At 37.0% G+C, this 21405-nt stretch overlaps 1 protein-coding gene and 1 long non-coding RNA gene across 2 annotated transcripts in view; one reads left to right on the top strand and one right to left on the bottom strand.

The window, feature by feature from the left end:
- Positions 1 to 762: 762 nt before the first annotated feature.
- LOC131687480 (WD repeat and FYVE domain-containing protein 3) overlaps positions 763 to 21405 on the top strand; it is a 1208520-nt gene continuing 1187877 nt past the window's right edge. The window contains exon 1 of the mRNA XM_058971572.1: positions 763 to 1248. Coding sequence (XP_058827555.1) covers positions 968 to 1248 — 281 coding nt within the window. The 5' untranslated portion in view covers positions 763 to 967. The remainder of the gene's footprint in view (positions 1249 to 21405) is intronic.
- Positions 9677 to 10874, bottom strand: LOC131691479 (uncharacterized). Its single transcript, XR_009305781.1, has 3 exons — positions 10715 to 10874; positions 10486 to 10654; positions 9677 to 10329 (listed from the first exon to the last, which is right to left on the bottom strand). It is a non-coding gene; the product is annotated as an uncharacterized LOC131691479 (long non-coding RNA).

Here is a 21405-nt window from a genome sequence, read left to right as displayed (position 1 = left end):
TTATTTTGTGAAAGTTAATTTTCCCATACAAAATCCCATGTAAACTTTAAATAGTTGGCGCAAAAATATAGTTTCAGGGATCAAGCTAAGAATTTGCACATATATTCTAGGACCCAAATGGTACCCAAAAAGTTGTTCGGAGCTGGAATCTATTTTTTGTCCCACCCTAATGAGTATACGTTGCAGTTATGGTTGTGGTCGGTCGTTACTGCGATCTGGAGCATAGTGAAAATCAAAGACTGAATAAAAAGAAATATATTAGGCTTACAGGAGAAAAACCAGGACAAATAAAGCATTTTCTTCGACTTCCCAGGTCACCAGGACAGTCAATGCAAAACCAGGACATGTCCTGGGAAACCAGGATGTATGGTCACCCTACGTGTAGAACTTGACTCGTTTAGCGGACCCTACACTAGACAGAAATATTGTCAATAAATATATTGACAAGACTGCTTCAATCCATCAATCCCATTTAAATTCTACAGAATCAATATTTTCAAGATGACCTTACACCATCAATATATTGATCAATATATGATTTATTGTCAATATTTCTGCTCGTGTAGGGTCTGCTTTTCAAGAGGTTTCAAGCAAAAACAGTTAATAGAACAGCCAAATTTATTTGTTTGCTCTCCGCATGTCTATCGTTTAAAACATCGTCTTTGCTTTGGAATCGATAGATATAATCGATTAATCAAAAATAAATTAATCGATTCACTTTGTGTAACGTCAAATAGAATGTCCACAGTTGAGTGTGTTAAAGAAATCAATAATACAAAGTTCAACCAAATGTTCTTAGCTGTATTTTTATCGTGAAACATGAGGATAACGTTTGAAATTTCTTGTTACGTCTCATGGCAGGAACAACCAAACCCCTAAAAACGAAAATTGTATTAGATAAAGCGAATAGTTTCCTGTGAAGTGTTTATCAGCAAGATTGTTTACGTTTTTAGCTCGTCAAGTTACAATGAGCACACACACAGTTGGTTTACTTGATAGCGCTGGTGAATCCAGTGATAGCGCCACTCAATTGGGAATAATGCATTTGCAAAAAGTTTTTAATGAATTTTCTCGCGCCACAAGTTCGTTTACGGATAGCGAAAAGGAGCCTCAATTGTACAATATGCTGCCTTTGTTCTGCAAAACATTTATGTCGTGTGGCTCAGGAGATTTATTGATTAAATTTCCAGATATTCTACACTTTTGTCAGTGTGTTTCCAAACTTATGGTAACGGAAATTAAACGACGGTAAGTATTCAACGTTAACGATGCAAGTAGTGGCTCAAAAGGATATTTGAGCATGAGCATGATGACCGTACAATTCGTAGTTGCTACTCCGTGATTGGCCAGAACAAGCGAAATTGCACAGAGAATCAATGAATGGGGCCTGGGAGTGGCTATCCATTCTCAATGTGCACGTTTCGAGTGTTGCAAACTTTGAAATGCCAATAACGGCGCTGGCCACGTCCTTACAGTCATCGGGGAAGGAAAGGAATGTTAGTGTAACAAACGTTGTTATGGAGACCGTGTATACCTCTGCATCTCCACGTTTGCAACAGGAAGGAGTTTTTGTTAGTAGGATGTGGTAAAGCGTTTCATAAATCTGGATTCACCTTGATAAGTGATACGATCTATGCAAGGCTCAGATGTGTTATGTGTATTGCTCTGGGCAGCCGGCTGCCGAGAATTTATGCTAGATTTATCGTTTGTTGAATTATTTCGGCAATTCTCGGATGAAACAAATTTAACTTCAGCTTTGAACAGCCGACCGCCGGGAATGCTGCTTATGTTTAAAAGATTCAAACAGTGTGTGAACGATTTTATTATTCCTTGTTTCTGTATTGTGGCATTCCACGTCATTTGAAGAACAATTCAATATAACGAAAAGCGATTTATTGTATTAAGAAACTTTTGTATGCAAAGATAAATATAATTCAATATTTCGCAAAACAAGCATTATTTATCCTGAAAATCATACATTGGATTCTTTCTCCACAAACGATTGAATAATATGCCTTATGATATTATTATTCGCGCGCGTTGTTATGCTAACTGAAATGCATTTTGTGCACTTTAAAATAAGCTCTACTCAAGTACCTGAAACGACCGATTTTTTATATCGAACATACAAGGAATGATATGCGCGCGTGTTTTCATGCTAATCACCAGAACAAAATCGGAAATAAAGAGAACAAAAAGAAATCCAATCCTAATTTAAAACAACAATGCACTATTATCAAAAAATGCTTGAAGAAAGAAGGGACTCTTGATGCCGTTGCCAATTTCACGACAATAATCAAGCTGATGAAATATGGTTAACATGACAATGAAAATAGAGTACAACTGATCCAATGAACATGATTTAATGAACTAAATCAAACCAATGAATAGGACAATGAAACGTTTGTTGTTCGTGCAGGTACGACTGCCGCAAATTGGCAACTAGCTTTCGATCCCTCTCTCAACTCTCAATCCTCATACATGACCCAACAGTCAGAATTCCATTCAGACCATGCATATTTCCCACACCAAACGCCCCGCGGATCAGCTCCCTAGTTGGTCAAACAAAATAAGAAACCAGTAATCTCAGGCCAAAGAAATGTCATCCCGATTGGCACCAGATGGGGGACGTGACCCCCCCCCCCACAACGCCACCAAATCAACGAACATACTGAATTATATACGACAAAATATGTACAATTTTGATAATAATAAAATGAAGCTATCTACTTGCAACATAAAGGAAAAAATGCATAACCAAGGCGGTCACCCTTCAAAGACAGCACCGCCGATGAATCACCCTTTAAAGGGACGTAGGCAAAAACAACTGATCACCGCCCAGTTTATGTAATGGAAATTAATAAAGATTTACATTAGTCAATTAAGACTTTTGCGAATATGATGTTTATGATGTCGAAAAAAATAAAAATAAGAAAGTGACCCGTTGGATGTGTTTTCTTATACACAAAGTCCAGAAATAACACAAAAATATCACAATTCAATGTAAAAATGGAAATTCCTTTAGCAATTGGTGTAGTTCATGATTGGTTTGATTGTTTGATAATTTAGAAGTATTAAACCACATATTTCCTTAGAATGAATTGAATTTAACTAGAACTAGTCAGTAAACGCAAATTTTCATGCATGAGAGATAGAGAAAACCTGTTAGATCAATGTTATTCTCTGCCAAGTAACTACTACAAAAACTAAACATAAGGTTCTAAGTTCACCTAATCCAAAATGTCCGAGGTGAAATAAATTTTTACGCTCATATTCAGCAGCAAAATTTCATTTAACCTCAACTCTTTGATTGCTAACTACAAACATCGCAATCTCAACTGTACTGACAACTTTATCAATAATTTTATAAGATTTCGCAACAATCAGATGAGAAGTGAATAAAAGTGTCTTGTCCACCCTGACGCTTTCCGTCGCCTTCCTATGCTAGGTTTGCTTTCTTCTCCTCCGCCACAATAAGCGATCCTGATTTTCACAAAGTAAAGGCAGAGTAGAGTTTTTGAGAGTTTATATTCACACCACAGTATTGTAACGGGGACGATGCATTAAGAAGTTTGTAAAACAATCACCTAAACTTCCTGTCTCGTGGATCTCAGCTCATATCTAACGCTAAATAAATTGACTGTTTATGCTGTGCCTACATTCATCGCGTCACTCTTGAAAATTTGCGAAACACATACAGGTATGCCCATTCAAAATGGAAGCGGGTTTGTGAGACTACCTCACCGCAATAGAACTTACAACTGTATTACGCTTACTCACGAACGATTGCATACGACTCACACATAATAAAATGAGTCACCACAGTTCAACACATACAACTTTTTTCTTTCAGTCTGTGGGTCAGCTATTTGTAAAAAAAAGAAAACACCCACTATTTCCACTATATATCATACTCTGCAGATCACAACGAGAGCCTCGTCCCCATTTATTACCTGCCGGAAAGCGCACTCGCACGGGCAGGTTTTTCTTGTTTTTGCTTAAGAATAATAATTAAGCGCAGGAACAACCTATTAATTCATGTATATTTCATGAAATATTAAAATATATTATGCGTAAACAGTTGCCTTACCAAACGGCTGGTTGTTTGGCAACATCATCCACTCTCACATTCTCTCTACGCTTCAGAACCTTCAAACTTCCACGAATCACCCACGCAATGTTTTTCCGGTTCTTCCGAAAGTGTGCACTCATGTCCGACTGACATTTTCATCCGCATCGAATAATAAAATAAGCAATTAATGGAATACTTCTCTTTTACGCTGTCAAATCTCGATTAAATACTATTCTCCTCCAGTTCATTACTTCTTCATTCATCATTATTTATTATTCATTATTGACGGACAGTCACCGTTTTATGATAAGCAAGATCTCACTACTACTATGCAATTTCTCGTTCTAAACCAAGCGTTTGTAAATCACTGGGGAGCCATTTCCACATAACTTTAGTCGAGATAGTGATATTTGAAAACGAATCAGAACACGATAACACTCACGAACACTAGCACATTCTGATTTGACCGCTCAGTAGTGGCTCAAAAGGATATTTTCAGATAAACGAGACCTGTTTAATTGGAGTCAGCGCTTGCTTCATCCCAGAGATCTGTTTTGTGCACGGTAGAGATGTTCGGGTTTCATATTCTTCGAACCCGTGCTCAACCTGAACCCGAAAATGAGAAAAATTACTAATCCCACTCGAACATTTATAAAGCTGAAAAACTCGAACTCGAGAATTACATTATTACATTAGAATTATTCGGGTTTCTCGAACTCAAGAATAAAAATTTCGAACAAAAAGTCTCAGAATGGTTTTACATCAGGTTCGAGTATTAATAAATTATTCAATTTTATACTTTAGGTCAGGTTTCAAACATTGTGATTTTTCTGGTTTTTCAATTCTAAAACTCTCGGCTTCGGGTTGTTTGTATTTGTATTTGTTAATAAACAAATAAAATACAAACAACCCGAACCCGAAAGTTTTAGAATTGAAAAACCAGAAAGATTACACCCGACCTAAAGTATAAAATTGAACAATTTATTAATACTCGAACCTGATGTAAAACCATTCTGAGAGACCTAATAATTAATATTAGACAAGCAACAATTTTGACTTTTTTCAGAACACTGTTAAATCAAACGGTAATTGGCTTCACATAACACTTGTTAAATATGAGCTTTTTTCGAAAACTCTAATTCACTCACAAGAGTTTTCAAGTTTGTATGTGAAAATATATGAAAAATAGGCAATTGAAACAATAATATCAGTACAAAATGCCAGTATCATCTTGTGCATAACAAAGTTTGCAGATAATATATAGCTTGAGGTGTAAGGATCAACATTGCCGAAGACAACAAAATGATCCGATTTTGCAGTGAAAAGATATTCTCATATAAATGCAACGTTGCGCATTAATCCACCTGTTTACGTTTGCTGACAGTAGAATAAAACATCAGCGAATGCTTATTTTCGACATACTGGACGGGAACATAGTAACCCAGTCAAAAAGGGCAAGTTGCTGGCTAGCGGGGGACTATTTGTTAACTCGGATGCGCTAATTGCCCTACAATTTGCCAGCAATTTGCTGGCAATTAGGGGGCTATTTTATATGCAACATTTGGGCGATTTGCCGCCGTAATTTTTTTGCCGCTCTACCCGCCCTTAAATCGACCCTAAATCGCCCAGGGAACGCGCCATTTAATCGCCCTTAATTGCCTGATATGAAAATTAAAAATAATAATTATTTTCGGATTCACTATCTACTCACATAAATTTATCGGTGCACTAGGTAATCACTACCAGACTATAGGAAGAATCGATGGTGAAATTCGTATTGCACACCAAAACTTACCACAATCTGACTTTCATTTAGACTCAGAGATCTTGTGCCACTATACTTACACACGATTCCACAATTTTTCACATTCGTTGGCTAAATTAAGTGCACTAAACAAAGAAAATACAAGCGGGAACACGCCAATTGTTAAAAAAAAAACAATTTTAAATTTAAGCCAAACATGAACCGCCATGTTTGAAAAACACAAAAAACAACCAAGTCCATTTCAGCCTCCAGAAAATTTGTCTAAGTATTGAAATTGCCTTTAAATCGCATTCGCAAATTGCATTTGTTCTTAGGGGCAATAGACCTTTCTCGTCTGACCTAACACCTGTTTTTCTTATTTTTAATCGAAAGATTACACATTTATAAGAACATTTCCTTAAAAATGAGATTTTTAGGAGCTATCATAATTTTTAATGATTTTTTAAAATTTGAAATATGCAAGAATGTTGAATATTTTTTTCACCTCAGCAAGAATGGTGGGACTTAAAATGTGCGTTTGGGCAGCACTGCTTTGAATATTTTCACTTAAGTTCTTTACAGATACAGTTAACCTCACTTTTCTTGACAGTTCACTTGTACTGTTTACATGGACTTAGAAAAATTTGTGGACGACTAGATTCGCTCGAAGAAAATCGCAAAGAATTTTTCTAAGTCCATGTAAACAGTACAAGCCAACTGTCAAAAATGAACACTCAGTTCATTTGTGACGTCAGCGTAAAGTATTCACTTAAGTTCTTGGCAACGCGGTAAATGAAGTGGTACAAAATTCATTAGCAATGTAAACAAACTAAAATGAACCTCTCGCTGTAGAACATAGGATGAAAATGTTTAACCTCACTTTTTTGACAGTTCGCAGAGCTTGTTTACATAGACTTGAAATTTTTTTTATTCGACCACAGTATGAGAAACTTGATTTGGTTCACTTTTAAATGCGAATGTCTTGTATTAACAAGCTCGCTAGGCCTTCATTTTTATTTGACGTCATTAGGCAATGTTCCGTTAAATTTGGCATTTGGATTTTTCTTGTCCACGATTCGTTGTAGAAAGCGATTTTATTTGTTGCGATCAATTCAACTTTTGTTTTTTTTTGCTGAATTACAACGTTAGCCACGAAACATTTTGATGATCACTGGTAATTGCATTGCAGATGTCCTTAAGATTATATACATCGCTTCATAGGTCCGCACCAATTGCAGCCGCTCCACCTCGCCGGAATCAAGTTAGCCGATGGTCCAGCCTGCGTCACACTCGGCTGTCGCTGCACCAATGGTAGCTCCCAACCAGGTACTTGGATTAATTGCTCAAATCGCAGCTACTGCTGGTAGTGTAGCGATCGGCTCCATCGGGAATACCGTTGGACATACCCTCATCGGAATGTTCAGCGGTTCCGATTCACAAGAGGCAGCCTCGCTAGGACAGGCTGCCCCGGTATCGGGCGAGGCAAACACTCCGGCAGGACTATGCTCGTGGGAGATCAAGCAGTTATTATCTTGTACCCAAGGCCAGGCCGAGTGTGATTCGTAACAATTACCAAATTAGGAAGTCCATATACATAATGTTCACCTGATACTTTTTTTGAATAAAAATAGTATAAATGTTGGCAAAATCCTGCAGCACTAGGATCAAAGATAGAGCTTTAACACCAACTCACTGTGCTTCGGTGTTTTTTTTTGCAAACGAACTATCAGGTCTATGTTTTTATTTAGTAAATGTTTTAATAAATATTAGTTCATTAGAAGTATGACTTATTTTTATTTTGATGGCGCGGTGACGGGGTGGTTAAAATGCGAGTCGTATCCTGAAAATCGATCGCTTGAAAGTAGTATAAATGATTATAAAATGCGACAACATAAACTCATAACCTTTCTAATGGTTATTTAGCCATAGGTAACGAGAAAATAGGTATTTTTATTCATGTACAACAAAAATTACTCAGCAATAATTTAATTTATTATTAATTGTTACGCGTGATTTTGTCTCCAGTGATTGGCCAAAATTGGTTGCTTTTAGAATCTGGTGCTCTACGCATAACTGTCCCATGTTAATAGCGAATCCCATAACAAATGGGACAGTATAGCGACCATACAGCTGTAACAGCGAATTTAGCATTGACATCAATATAACCAGGTTGGTTGCAAGCAGAAAAAACAACACTAGCTGGGCTGCTAGCTGTTTGTGCTACTAATAACACTTGCAGTCTGTCAAATTAACATGATTCTATGATCTTCAATGACGATGGAATATAGCTGAATCCAAAACCTAACCCATCAGCGCATTTGATCATGTAATGGATATTATCAACTTTGAAAGAAATACATTTTATTGTTGTCTGTTTTTGAGGTTATAACATAGAACTTTTATACTATTGTGAGAATGGTCCTCAGCAACTATCCTTCCAAATCAAAGACTCGTGCTAGCAATGGCTTCGTTCAGAGGCTGCTGCTGTACATTTGTTTTCGTTAGCTGGCCCATTACGATTCCCCGGACCGAACCACTTTTCCGCCACCACAAGTGGGAAACGAACGATTCACATTTGATTTCCGTAGTTACAAATCACCGAACCACTGGCAGGTAGCATAATCTTCGGACTTAGTTGTGAATTGGAACAGTCAAGCCTGACTTCCCGAGCTACATCTCCAGTATTGTCGTCCCATACGACTAGTGAACCTAAATGTGTCCCACGCACATAGCACACCATCCTGGCAACTACATGCGCCCATCTCGGCCTGCCACTGGTCTATGAAAATACATGTGATAGGACGGTAAGGTGGAGATAGGTGAACGGTAAGTTATGATATGCTTATTCCGCTTCATTGAATTTATATGCTTCGAAAATAAGTTAGATTTTTTGAGATCATAACCCGTTTTTTGGAGATTTTAAAATATAAGAATACATTTTAATAAAAAAAAATATTAAAATCGAATGCACTTTCTAGACAGACAACACAATCAGCAAGTCCAGGTGACAATTTCATACATGCCACCGTACTGCAAACAACCATCAACAAAACCTATGAATGCGGAATGTGTGACCAATCATTCCTCAAGAAGAGACAGCTGGCAGTTCACAAGCGCGTACATGCCGGCACGCGACCGTACTCCTGTGATATTTGCGGTAAAGCATACACGTATACACACCGGCGAACCACGACACCGTTGTCGGATATGTGGCAAAGAATTTTTCACTTCTGAGCAATTGGATCAGCCCGGCTTACCCATAAAGATCAGGCTTACGTTTGCGATATCTGCAGCAGTAAGTTTACCGAAAACAGTAGTCTCACGCGACACAAACTTATCCATGTGGGTGAGAGATCGCACAAGTGCGATATTTGTGGCAAAGAATTCATAACTAGTGCTGAACTCACTCGCCACATGCGCATGGATACTGGCGAGCATCCGTATAAGTGTGATACCTGTGGCAAAGGCTACGTAGAAAGAAGCAGTTTGAAACGTCACCAGCATGTTCACATCGATATGAATCTTGCGGAACAGATATTTAGTTGCGACATCTGTGGTAGAAAGTTTCTTGAATCTAAAGAACTTACGCAGCACAAACTTATCCACAGCAAAGATTGAGAATTCAGATGTGAAGTCTGTGGTGGCGGGTTTATAAAATATTCTCACGTGACTCGGCACATGCAAATCCATACAAACGAACGCCCGTACAAATGTGACCTCTGCGAGCAGAAGTTTCTTCGAAGAGCACATTTGACCCAACATAATCGCAGGCATGTTGGCGAACGACCCCATGGCTGTGATTTGTGTGGAAAAAGATTCGTTGAACGTAGTCATTTGATGGGACACAAGAAGCTGCATGACAGGTCAAGGAATGGTAGCATGCGAAAAGGAAAAATTAAGGATTCTACCGCGACCGAAAGCATCCACGCGTTCGCTGGAGGCGGTAATGGGAAAATAGAAGAGGAAAAGCAAGTTCTAACATAAATTATCTGATTGAAAGCAATGTAAATAGAAGTCTTGTTTATTATCAAAATGTATTTAGTAACTTTCTATATTTAACTGCGGCGCCATTAAATGACCCTGTTATCAACAATCGACACTATAAAAATTATCCACTCCCTTACCAACGGCCTGCTGAACACTCTCGTAACCATTGTCTTGTAGGAGCTGTTCTAGTTCAAGTTCCACACACATAGCACATCATCTTGGCGACCAGATGCGCCCATCTCGGCCTGCCACTGGTCTATGAAAATACATGTGATAGGACCGCAGTGGCCGTTTAGGGTGAACTGCAATAGGTGGCTATCGAGTCGGAACACTTTAACAGTGTGGCCCTGGCTGCCAGTCATGACTGTACCGCCCGCCACTTCCAAACATGTCACCGGTGACCCTGCTGGTGAAACTCCAGGATACATCGAAGCTCCTCCTCGAATACGTTATGTTGAGCTGGTAACGTTGTGGACGGATTGCTGAAATAAACTAATGCTTCCTGCCGAACCGGTGCGTACGTGAGCTAAAAAAGAATAAGAATTAAGGCACTTGATGACATACTTATTGCAGACTGAAAACTAAATGACTTAGAATATACAGTATTTTAAAATAGCAAGTAAAATCTGTCTGTTTTGCGCCCTAGGTGAGCTTAAAAAATTGGTTGAAACATAGAACTTACTTCGCCCATATGCAGACGTAAATCCCCAATCGATCTGACAACCTTGCGTGTACGTTTCCAGTCTCAGAGAATGAATTCGTCCACTCAACCGTGCGACTATCACCTTGTCACCGGCGAGCTTTATGTTAGTTACCCCATTGCTGTGGGTGTTTTTGTCTTCATATATACCCTGCAATGAAACGTCCGTCAATAGTTGTAAGAAAAAAACAAATGACTTCATACAATTTACCTTAAAGTTACCAGTCGTTCCCTCCCAGAACTCTGGGTTAATATTTTCCTGCATCTCATTCTGATGATTGTGCCTGGTGAAGTTAAACTGTAGTTCTTTCTTCAGTTTGGAAGCAAAACTGGTCGGCGAACTTTCGGAAAACGGGAGACAGCTGATGTTTTTGGATTCCTTGGCAGGATGAAATACATCATATCAGATAGGTATACCTATATAGAGAAACCAGGAAAAAACAAAAAAATGTCATCGATGTTTGAAGAGCACTTTTCACTTTAGAGCAGCGTTGTCAGATGGTTTTGTAAAATAGGTTTGTTCTAGTACACAGAAGTTGCTCCGGAGCAAACAGAAACAAAATATACTAAGTCTTGCTTTTTACTCCAGTTTGCTAACGGAAGAAGAAAAAAGAGAACATAGGAACGATTTTCTCTCTGTTTGCTCCGGAGTACTTCCACTTTCTACTGGTACTGAAACAAATCTAATATCGGCATAGTTCTAAATAAAAAATAGGTATTTATCGGTGTGAAGATGTATGCTAATTAAAAGTTACCTGCAAATTATTGGTTTTAAATTATAGATCATTCTAATGTTCTGTAATCAAAACTACCGAGCTCAATCGATTTCAGAATCGGTTGTTGAGCTTTATTTGGAATTTTTATAGTAACCTGGCAGATTGCTGAATCAATTTCCGGATGATTTGATGTGGTGAAAACATTTTCTAAAAAGGTCCAAACGTAATATTAATTGATCTTATTATATGAAAATCGCTATTTTTTGGTAAGAAAAAGAAATCGGTATTTTTAGTAACTTTATTGGTTTTGAAATTAAAAATCGGTTTAGATATCGATAAATCGGTATATTCTGCAACACTGTTTTGGGGGTCATCTACGTCAAAACAATGTTTTTGACAAATTGGAATGAACTCTTGGAGTTCATACCCAGCAAACGAAACGGCGAATAGCCAGATTAAAATAGATGCCGGCGAGCGGTAGGCTACTGGAACATTGTTATAGGCTACCCGCCGTAACTTTATTTCATATTCCCCACTCGAAGTTCATCCAAATGGTGTAAAAGTATGGAGAATCGAGGTAAAATAGGACAGGGGAATACAGAGTAAAATGGGCAGTTCGAAGAATTTTTGATTTTTTCAATAGTTAGAGACACCAAATTAACGTGACAGTATTCAGAATCGATCCAGCGATGAAAACGGAAGCTGTTCTGCATATAAAATTTTTTGACGAGAAAGGTCTATTAGCACAGGCGAGTTGAGTCAAACGTCAAACTTTTTAAATCGCCTGACCATGTTCGTCCGCATTTTTTTGACAGGGAAACAGCTAACTATTGGGACAACTCTAGGATAGGATCCGCCAGCTCTGTCCCCTGTTTTTGAACCAATTCTGAACCAGCTCGTGATTGGACGAAAGTGACATTGGCAAACCTTCGGTTTGGAAACTAAAAGTACTAAAGGGCTGCTTGGAAGTGTTGTCATATTGTGATATCAAACATAAAACGACGATTGTTAACTGTGTTGATTTTTTTGTTTTCTCGAGATACCGCTTTCTTTCTATAACATCGAAATCAAACATATTATCCAGAACTGAAGTTCCCGAGAGATCAGGTAGCGCGGTTATCATGGATTCTGTTCTGTGTGCGGAATAATGCGGAAATGCCTCTTTTCGAAATCAACAGGCTGTGTAGCGTAAGTATGAAAATATTTTGAACTTCATGTAAAAATTGTCTTTGTTCCAGTACCGAGTAAATTGGAAGCACTGAGCAAATAGGGAGAACGGAAGTCGCTTCTTGTTCTTCCTTTGGTATTATCGATACAGTTGAATTTTACAGTTTTCCACTGAATCGATCATCGGTGTAGATAGAAGCGTGTATTTTCTACTGCTGTTTTCTCCAAAACGATCACATGTAGTACTGGAACAAACCTATACATTGCTCCAAAACAAAAATTAAACCTTGCAGAAAAGTAGTTTTAGAATATTTAAAATAAATCCGAACAGAGAAGATTATTCTTGTGGCAGAGGTTGCTTGACTCAGAAAGCAACTTACAAAAATGAAGAGGCATGAAGATATTTTTTCGTAATGTCCAACAACGAATATATATTATTTTGTTTTGCTGTATTCCAATGGAAAAAGACGTTATGATCGTTTGAATGCGGATATAAAGACTAAATCTCGACAAACATATGATTACGGCCTAAAAGCCAACTGTCAAAATCCACTTTGAATGGAAATTCCGGACAAACCATTACACGCCAATCACAGATGCTGGTATTAAATGAAAGAGAAAACTTTTCTCTTTCATAAACTGTTTTGAACTATGTTCGACTAGTAATAGTTTGTCTGGAATTTCCATTCAAAGTGGATTTTGGGAACGGGGACAACTTATGTGGTTTTCGTTTGAGGCGAAACTGAGTCAGTTCCTAACCCCAACTGCTGTCAAAATGTATGAACTGACAGCGGTTGGGGTTAGAACCTGACTCAGTTTCAGGTTCAAGCGAAATCGCCATTAATAATTCCAATGCATCTACACCGAGCAAAATTTACATTGAATTTCCATAAAAACGTCTTATGACTTTCAGACATAAGGATTTTAAATGGATTTTATAAATCTGTCTTATGATTTGGAGGGGAAATTTTCCAAATCCATCTCTTATTATTTTCATAAGACAGTCTTATGAAATTTATGAAAATGTCCGAATGAACGCCATAGGTGCCCATTTATGAAAATTGCTGACATTTATAAGTAGAAAACAGTAGAAATAACGATTTCCATAGAACAGTCTTATGAAATTCATTACAGTGTTCGAATGAATGCCATAAGTTTTTTATTTATGGATATTATTGTGCATTTATATAAAAAAAATTAAAGGGTTGTGTACAGGACACGACCACGGTAACATTAAAAATGTAGCTTTTTTCAAGGGCGTGCAAATGTATTTTATCTATCACACATATCGACTCAAGTTCTTGCTCACTCGCCTGTTTTTTATGTTACAATTTGCTATATACCCTCCCCATTAAAACATAATTTATTGAAGGTCTTTTAACGGTGATCTATTAATTAATCAAGTATCTCACTAGGTGATTGGCATTATATGGCTAATCCATCTAGTAAAAATAGGCTGGTCTGTCCAGAAAATATATTTAAAAGAAAAGTTCCATATTTAGAACCGTGACGAGGAAGCCCACGCCCAGCAACGGAAATATACAGATTCTTCATGAAATATGAAATTTCATTTTCCATTTAAATTTTCAATAATGTATTAATGAACTTAAGTAAACAATCTTAAGGTTAAGTATTTCTTGATCGATTAGTGGTGAAAAACCAGTTAAAACGGGTTTTATGCTATCTTGGTGACATTTTCTCTTGTTGCTAATTATTAAAACGTGTTATAACTCTGTAGTGTAAACATTGTATTATTAAACCAATTCTGCAGCGTTTTATGTTATATAGGTGTTTTATGTGGTAATAGGACTGACATAATTATATCTTCAGTACAGCGGTTTGTTGCATAATTTCAAACAGATATATTTTAAAATTTAAATTAGTATACCTAACCGTTCAATTTGTTGTATACTTTAAAACGCAATTAGAACTGTGTTTTAACTACATAGGGCAGGACAGATACTCTGACTGGATAAACTGGGAAAACAATTTTAAGTCCAGTAACGATTAAGACATGGCTTGAATTTGAATCGAAAAAGAACACCCGCCTAAACTGCTGCTGGGACGGTAAGTTCTGTTTTAAAATTTTCCGTTGTGTACAGTACGAAACAAAAGTGTTTGAAATTAGAAAACAAAAAGTTCTGCTGGGAATGTGATTGTTTCCGATGCAATTACACTCAGGTTTTTTTTACGCAGGGGATACAGGCCGTGCAAATGAAAACCGCCTAAATTTAAAAAAAAAACGCGTAAATGAAAACCGCAAAATTTCAAAATTCGCGTAAAAAATACCGCGTAATAAAACCTGAGTGTACTCCCCTATATAAAATACTACGCTGCTGAACAGTGCAATAACTACAGAAGCACGTTGTCAGATGCCTTACTGATAAAAAACTAGGAGTGGGTAATGTCCGGGACGTAACCGCGGTGTTGACGTAGGACTAAACTTGGGCATATCATATGACATTCATGGATAATTTGAGCCAATGCACTTTTTGAATGAATGTTTACTGGAAATTTCATGTCGAATGAGATTGCCACATTCACTGATTTTCTAGGACTTGCAAAAACCTTCGGGTTTGTAGATTAATTTGATAAACGTTTGCTTATATGAATCACTGGTAAATGTACACAAGAATTGACAGGCGCAAACTTATTAAATGGAACTTTCTAATTCAATTCTTTCTCCATTATGTTTTCATCCTAAAAAGAACGGTTTGTAGATAACTATGTTTGGTGATACCAGACGAGAATCCTTGCTAACGATTCGAACCTTGCCCGAATTCGCTTCTGCTGCGTACATACACGAACATTCCCCTTTCGCAGCTCACATCGAATGAGCATTGTATGTCGGAATGCGATCTCTTTTATAAACTTCTTAGTGCAGATGGTAGTCCATCCCTTTGTGCGACAAATGAAAATATTTTCATCATTCGTTTTGGCGTGACATTCGCTTAGTAGCAGGGTTGCCACATTCACTAATGTTCTAGAAAGATTTGCATTGTAGATTAATTCGATAAACATTGGTTTATATGTGTCATTGATAAAGTACAGCAGACTTGACAGGCGCAAACTCAATCCAAGTTATTAAAAGGAGCTTTCTAAATAAATTCTTTCTCCATTATATTTTCATCCTAATAAGAACGGTTTGCAGATAACTATTTTTGGTGATACCAGACGATTACATACACCAGATGCGTACATACACGAACATTCCCCTTTCGCAGCTCACATCGAATGAGCATTGTATATCGGAATGCGATCTCTTTTATAAACTTCTTAGTGCAGATGGTAGTCCATCCCTTTGTGCGACAAATGAAAATATTTTCATCATTCTTTTTGGCGTGGCATTCGCTTAGTAGCAGGGTTTCCACATTCACTAATGTTCTAGAAAGATTTGCAAAAACCTACGGGTTTGTAGATTAATTCGATAAACATTGGTTTATGTGTCACTGCTAAAGTACAGCAGACTTGACAGGCGCACACTCAATGCAAGTTATTAAATGGAACTTTCTAATTCAATTCTTTCTCCATTATGTTTTCATCCTAAAAAACTGTGACACCCATATTTATAGGTTTTAGCATTAATGTTGATTCGCATTAAAAGTAGTTTTTGAACTTTTTAAACAAGTTTTACATAGCAAACAAGGTATCAATAGCAAGCGTTGAACGTTTTCCTTTCGATTTATGAAACAAAATTAGTAATTCCTTGAGTAGGAGAAAAGTTATTAGAGTTCAAAGTGTACGTAACGCATCCGTTTTGAAAATTTTGAAATGACACCCAGTATAGTAAAGAAAGACGTAAGTCCTACGTCAAAATATGAAACATATGAAAACCAATAGGCTCTTTACCCTAGGCAGCTACAATGCGCCGTAAACATGGATTAACAAGTTACAACGCACACGCATGCATAAAAATAAATATATTTTATTCAAACGCAACACTCTTAAGCAGCACACACCGTATTTAATTAAATCCAAACCACCCCGCCCACCCACTTTGCAAATCATTCTGTGACACCGTGCTGGTACCCGAAAAATCCGCACACGGCCACCGCTGCCGAAAATGCATAGCGTCTACCGCTTATTGTAGTGCCCACACGCTGCAGCCATGATCTTACCCGTTCGACATAAGAACAAAAACTGATTCAAACGGGTACGCGTCACCTCTATTTATAAACTAACCGTATATGGTTTAGTCACATAGGTGCGAGTCTGTGCAAATGCCAACGTTGCCGAAAATCGATAGCGCTTATTGCATCGCCCGGAGACGATGTTGTTCGTATGAGACAAGAGCAACAACTGATTTAAACGGACATGCGTCGCTTCTATTTATGACTTTTCGTCTTTCATTGAGTCACTAAGCTGCCCTCTTTTGACGGCTGTGTCTGAGAAATCTGCCTCACGAATGGTAATTTTCCCGTTTTTCGTGAACTTTTTAATTTTACCAATTTCCAAAAGTCTACTTTTATTGGGGAGATATTAAATTATTACCAATATTTAAGTTAGGTGTTTCTGAATCGGTTGGTGTATGAATGATTAAAATCCATCTAGTAATATCGGAGTTATAAGCGTGCAAACCTTACATAGTTTCGTTACATGGGAGATAGTTTAGATTTTAGAATGACACCTAGCCCCAGATAGTGGAGTAAGACATTTTTAATGTCAAAAGAACATGGCTGACATTTCTCGAGCATTTTTAGTAGACAAAAAATCAACAGTAAAAATCAACCTTGAGAGGATATTAGGTTTTACACCAACCGACATAACCCCACAAAATGAGCCGGATGAACTTCGTTTAACAATTCTCGGTGGTTTGTTTACATGGGAGTGACGTGAGTTTGAATGTAACAGATGGCCACCCGTTGCACTCGAACTCACGCAACTGACAAAGTAAACAAATCACTAAGAATTGTCAAACATGAACGTCATTCCTCATGAGTTCATTCGTGTGGTCATCTTGTAGAACTCAATTCGGGACAAATTAACCGCCATGTATAGATCCCTTCAGAAGATTGAAGAGAAAACTCTCCTTAAATATTAAAATTTGTACATAATGAGCAACGCTTCGTCAATATTTCTTGGGAAACTGGGCTTAGACAACTGGGAAACTGGACTTGACAACTGAATGATAATGATTATTACTTCTCAAATGATTTTGATTATTATAAAATACGCGTCAGACACTAATTATATGCACAACTTATATTATTTCAAATAATCGGATATCTTCTGTAAAAATCATAACCATGTAAACAGATTTAATGCTCACAATAATTTATTCAATAACATAAAAACAATTTAAAATTGTTGCAATTTGACTGAAAATCTCACTTCTTTTGTTTCAAACAGCGGTAATCAAAAAGTGCTGAAACTATTAACTCCTGGTCGGCCGTCCAGGCCAGTACTGAATTCATAAGAAACAATTATGAACTTTTCACAAAAGTGACGTTTATGAAAAACAAAATACAATTTTATAGAATCAATAACAGATCTCATATGGGTTTCATGAGAAAAACTTATGAAATTCTTAAAGGCATATATTGGAGCGAAGTCATAAGACTGTTTTATGAAATACATTATTTGTACGTCTATGGAGTGCATGAATAAAGATCAATGAATTCATAAGCCTGCCTATGACATTCTAAAGCGTTCAATGACATCGTCAGAAGGTTGGTTCATATTCCGAGACTTATGAAATTCTCAGATGCTTTTTGCTCAGTGTAGAAGACAAACACGCCAAGTGCACAGTTTATAAAGAACAGTTGCGCAAAGACTGAAGCAAATCTACCTATTGGACACTCAAAACGTCTACCTATCGGACACGAAGAATAACAATGCTCGAATGCGTGGGGAGTATCGTTATTATGTGATTATCATTATGAGAAAAAATTCAATTATTTAATATTAACATTATTTAAAACCAGGAATATTTCGTCTTAATGACAATTATTAAAAAAAATATATATGTTCACTGATATTCAAATTTTGCACTATTTCAAACACCGGAACAGCTCTGGGTAATGTTAATAATCTTCCACCGACAGTGGAAATATGAAGGTATTTCTCATAGTTAAAGTGCAGCTAAAATTTTGACAAATTTGTGTATGCATTCCACTTATACATATGTACTTATTCAAATTTATCTTACGCTGCAAATTCGATTGTTTTTTGTTACTCCCCAATCAGACGGTAAGCGGCAAAAATCAATGCTTTCGTTCTTAGTTGCGGATCAGTTGAGAACCGGAAAAAGCTTAAATTCTTTATACGATGTAATTTATCGTACTGATTTTTACAAAATAAAACAAAACACTTAATTTTAAATTTTTATATGCACAAAGTTAACTTCTAACTGAAGCGTTCGGGTGAAGTTATTTGAAATTTAACCAAAAATAAAAGGTTGCCAAAATTTAAAAAAGACCAATGATTGGTCCAATGTTGCCAATCCTCTTTACGCAACTCTACTATTAAAAACTCTGGCCAAGTGGACTTCTACCGTTAACCGTTATACCAAAAGAGATTATAACTACTAGAGGTCGCATGTCGCTGCTAACCCTGAAAATTTATCATCTCGCTCTCACATATGCTAGGCCCAATAGTTTGACACCTATTGCCCCGGGCACACACATGTCAAAGTAATGGAATACAACATGCTAGAGCGAGACCCCATGTTTCAGTCCGTGAATACATGGAGACAGTAGCGCTTTGCTCTCTCTAGTAGTTATAATCTCTTTTGCTATACCGTACGCGATTCGGATGAAACAACCCATTAAATGTATGTCGTCGTGTGTTTAATCAAGATTCATGTGTTTTGACTTTAATGTTGCAAGATGTATAGATGTACTTTTAGTATAAGGATTAATTGATAAGACATTCTCTGCGATTAGTAGTCGGAAACCTATAAACTAAGGATTTTTTTATACACGGGGGATACGTGCCGTGTAAAAAAAGTGTAAAAAACCGCGTTAATTGCGAAATCCGTGTAAAAAAAACCGTGTTATTTCCGAAAACCGTGTAAAACAACAAACCGTGGTAATTCCGAAAACCTTGTAAAAAAACCGCGTTAATTGCGAAATCCGTGTAAAAAAAACCGTGTTAATTCCGAAAAACCGTGTGAAAAAACCGCGGTAATTCCGGAATTCGTGCAAAAAACGCGTTAATTTCAAAAACCGTGTAAAAAAAGTACCGCGTTACATTGAATGCAAAAGACTGAACGATTTTTGAATTTTGTTTGCACGAATTTCGCAATTACATACCATGGTTTCTGCATTCATTCTAAGTCTTTTTATATATGTACAAAAAACTTAGAAAAATGCAGACGAATCTTGAAGATTGAAGTCGGCACTTCAAGGATATGGGTGTTTTCAGAACAGGAATAACACCTAGACGCCAAATGTCGATGCCTGACATCATTTTGAAAACTAAGATGGCACCTTTCGGTTAAGTGAAATTCTCTAAAACCCAATCAATATGGGTATTGTCGGAACGGGCTTGATGAGTGTATAATAGAGATCAATGCCCGAAGATATTTTGTAATACATGATGACTACTTCCGGCATAGGAAAATTTTATATAGGTCAGACAATATGGAATGTTTGGATCCGGATGACTAAGCAGTTTACAGAGGTCTACATCTGAAGCCATTTTAAGATCCAAGATTTCGACTTACCGAAAATACAAATACACTAGGTTTTTTTTTTAAACGGGTGATACATACCGTGTAAAAAGTGCAAATCATTACGATAATTGTGGACTCCGTGTAAAAACAGTGTTAATGCAACTACAAAATGCGCAATAAACACGGTTTTGGCGGTCCTTTGAAAATAAAAAACTTAGAAAATTACAGAATGAGGGATAATGACTGGTCTTGGAGATTCCTTTTGAAAATCAAGATGGCGACTTCAGGTTAAGCGGAATTCTCATTAATTCAGTCAATATTAGTGCTTTCGGAACGGGATTGGCACGTAGATGCCAGAGATCAAAGTCAGATGGCATTTTGAAACCAAAGATGACGAATTCCGATTTTGTGGATAATAATAAAAAACAACCTATGAGAATTTTCGAAATGGGATTAGGTCGATGTCTGGCCCATAAACCATTGTTTCTTAAACCAAATAATAATTATTTTATCAATTCTAATGGATTGGATTTAGCCCGGTCTGATTAAGTCAAATTCTTGGGTCTAAATTATGACTGAAATCTTACTTTTATGCATAAACACTAAAGTAATCCAAGCAAAACGCAACAAATATTTGAAATGTTCATATTTTTAACTTGAAATGTTTTGAAAATGGCGAAAGTTATTACGAAAAATTTAGTAAGCCGATCATCTACATCCAGCATTCACTTTAAAGAGCACAAATACTACTCTAGATAGACTACAAACAAAGAAAAAGAATCATTTGTAAACGATTTCTGACGCAAAAATCATCGACAAATTTCCATAAAATACCAATATTTTTTAAAAGCAAAATCATCAACGCCCCGAATACATTGATCGATTTTCTTAAAGATTGTGTAAAGGGTTCTTTTTTCGTTTTCAAAGATGGCCGTGAGTTTCTTCCAGTTTAATCTTAAACATTGCCCTGCTTTTTGCATACAAATGTCGAATATGAAAATCGACACTCAATAGTTGTGTTCAAATTTTGTAGTAGTTTTGTAGTCATTTCATATAAGAATATATTTACATGTATACATTGCATATGTGTGCATTGCGTATACGTCAAGCAACAGGATTGTTTCCAAGGGACTTCTTATATTAACATTGAAAGCCGTTTTCTATCGAGTACTGCACTCGTATCTTACATTTCGTGTACAAACTCGAACACGCTCAAATAACCAAATGGTTCCAAAACCACGAGATACAGCCTACTGATGCAATTCCAAGAATTTTGATACCCATATTGCTAGTATCCCATTGAAGTTCACAAATAGTATCTCAGTACTGGAACCTGCTTCCGGAAATCTGGATTCCCTGAAACCGAATGAAGTAACCCGATTCATTTTTACCAAGCGGATGAGT

Source organism: Topomyia yanbarensis, chromosome 3 (assembly GCF_030247195.1).
Source record: "Topomyia yanbarensis strain Yona2022 chromosome 3, ASM3024719v1, whole genome shotgun sequence".
Lineage (NCBI taxonomy): Eukaryota > Metazoa > Arthropoda > Insecta > Diptera > Culicidae > Topomyia > Topomyia yanbarensis.
Note: the sequence above shows the minus strand (reverse complement) of the source record. Positions and strands in the feature narration are given on the sequence as shown.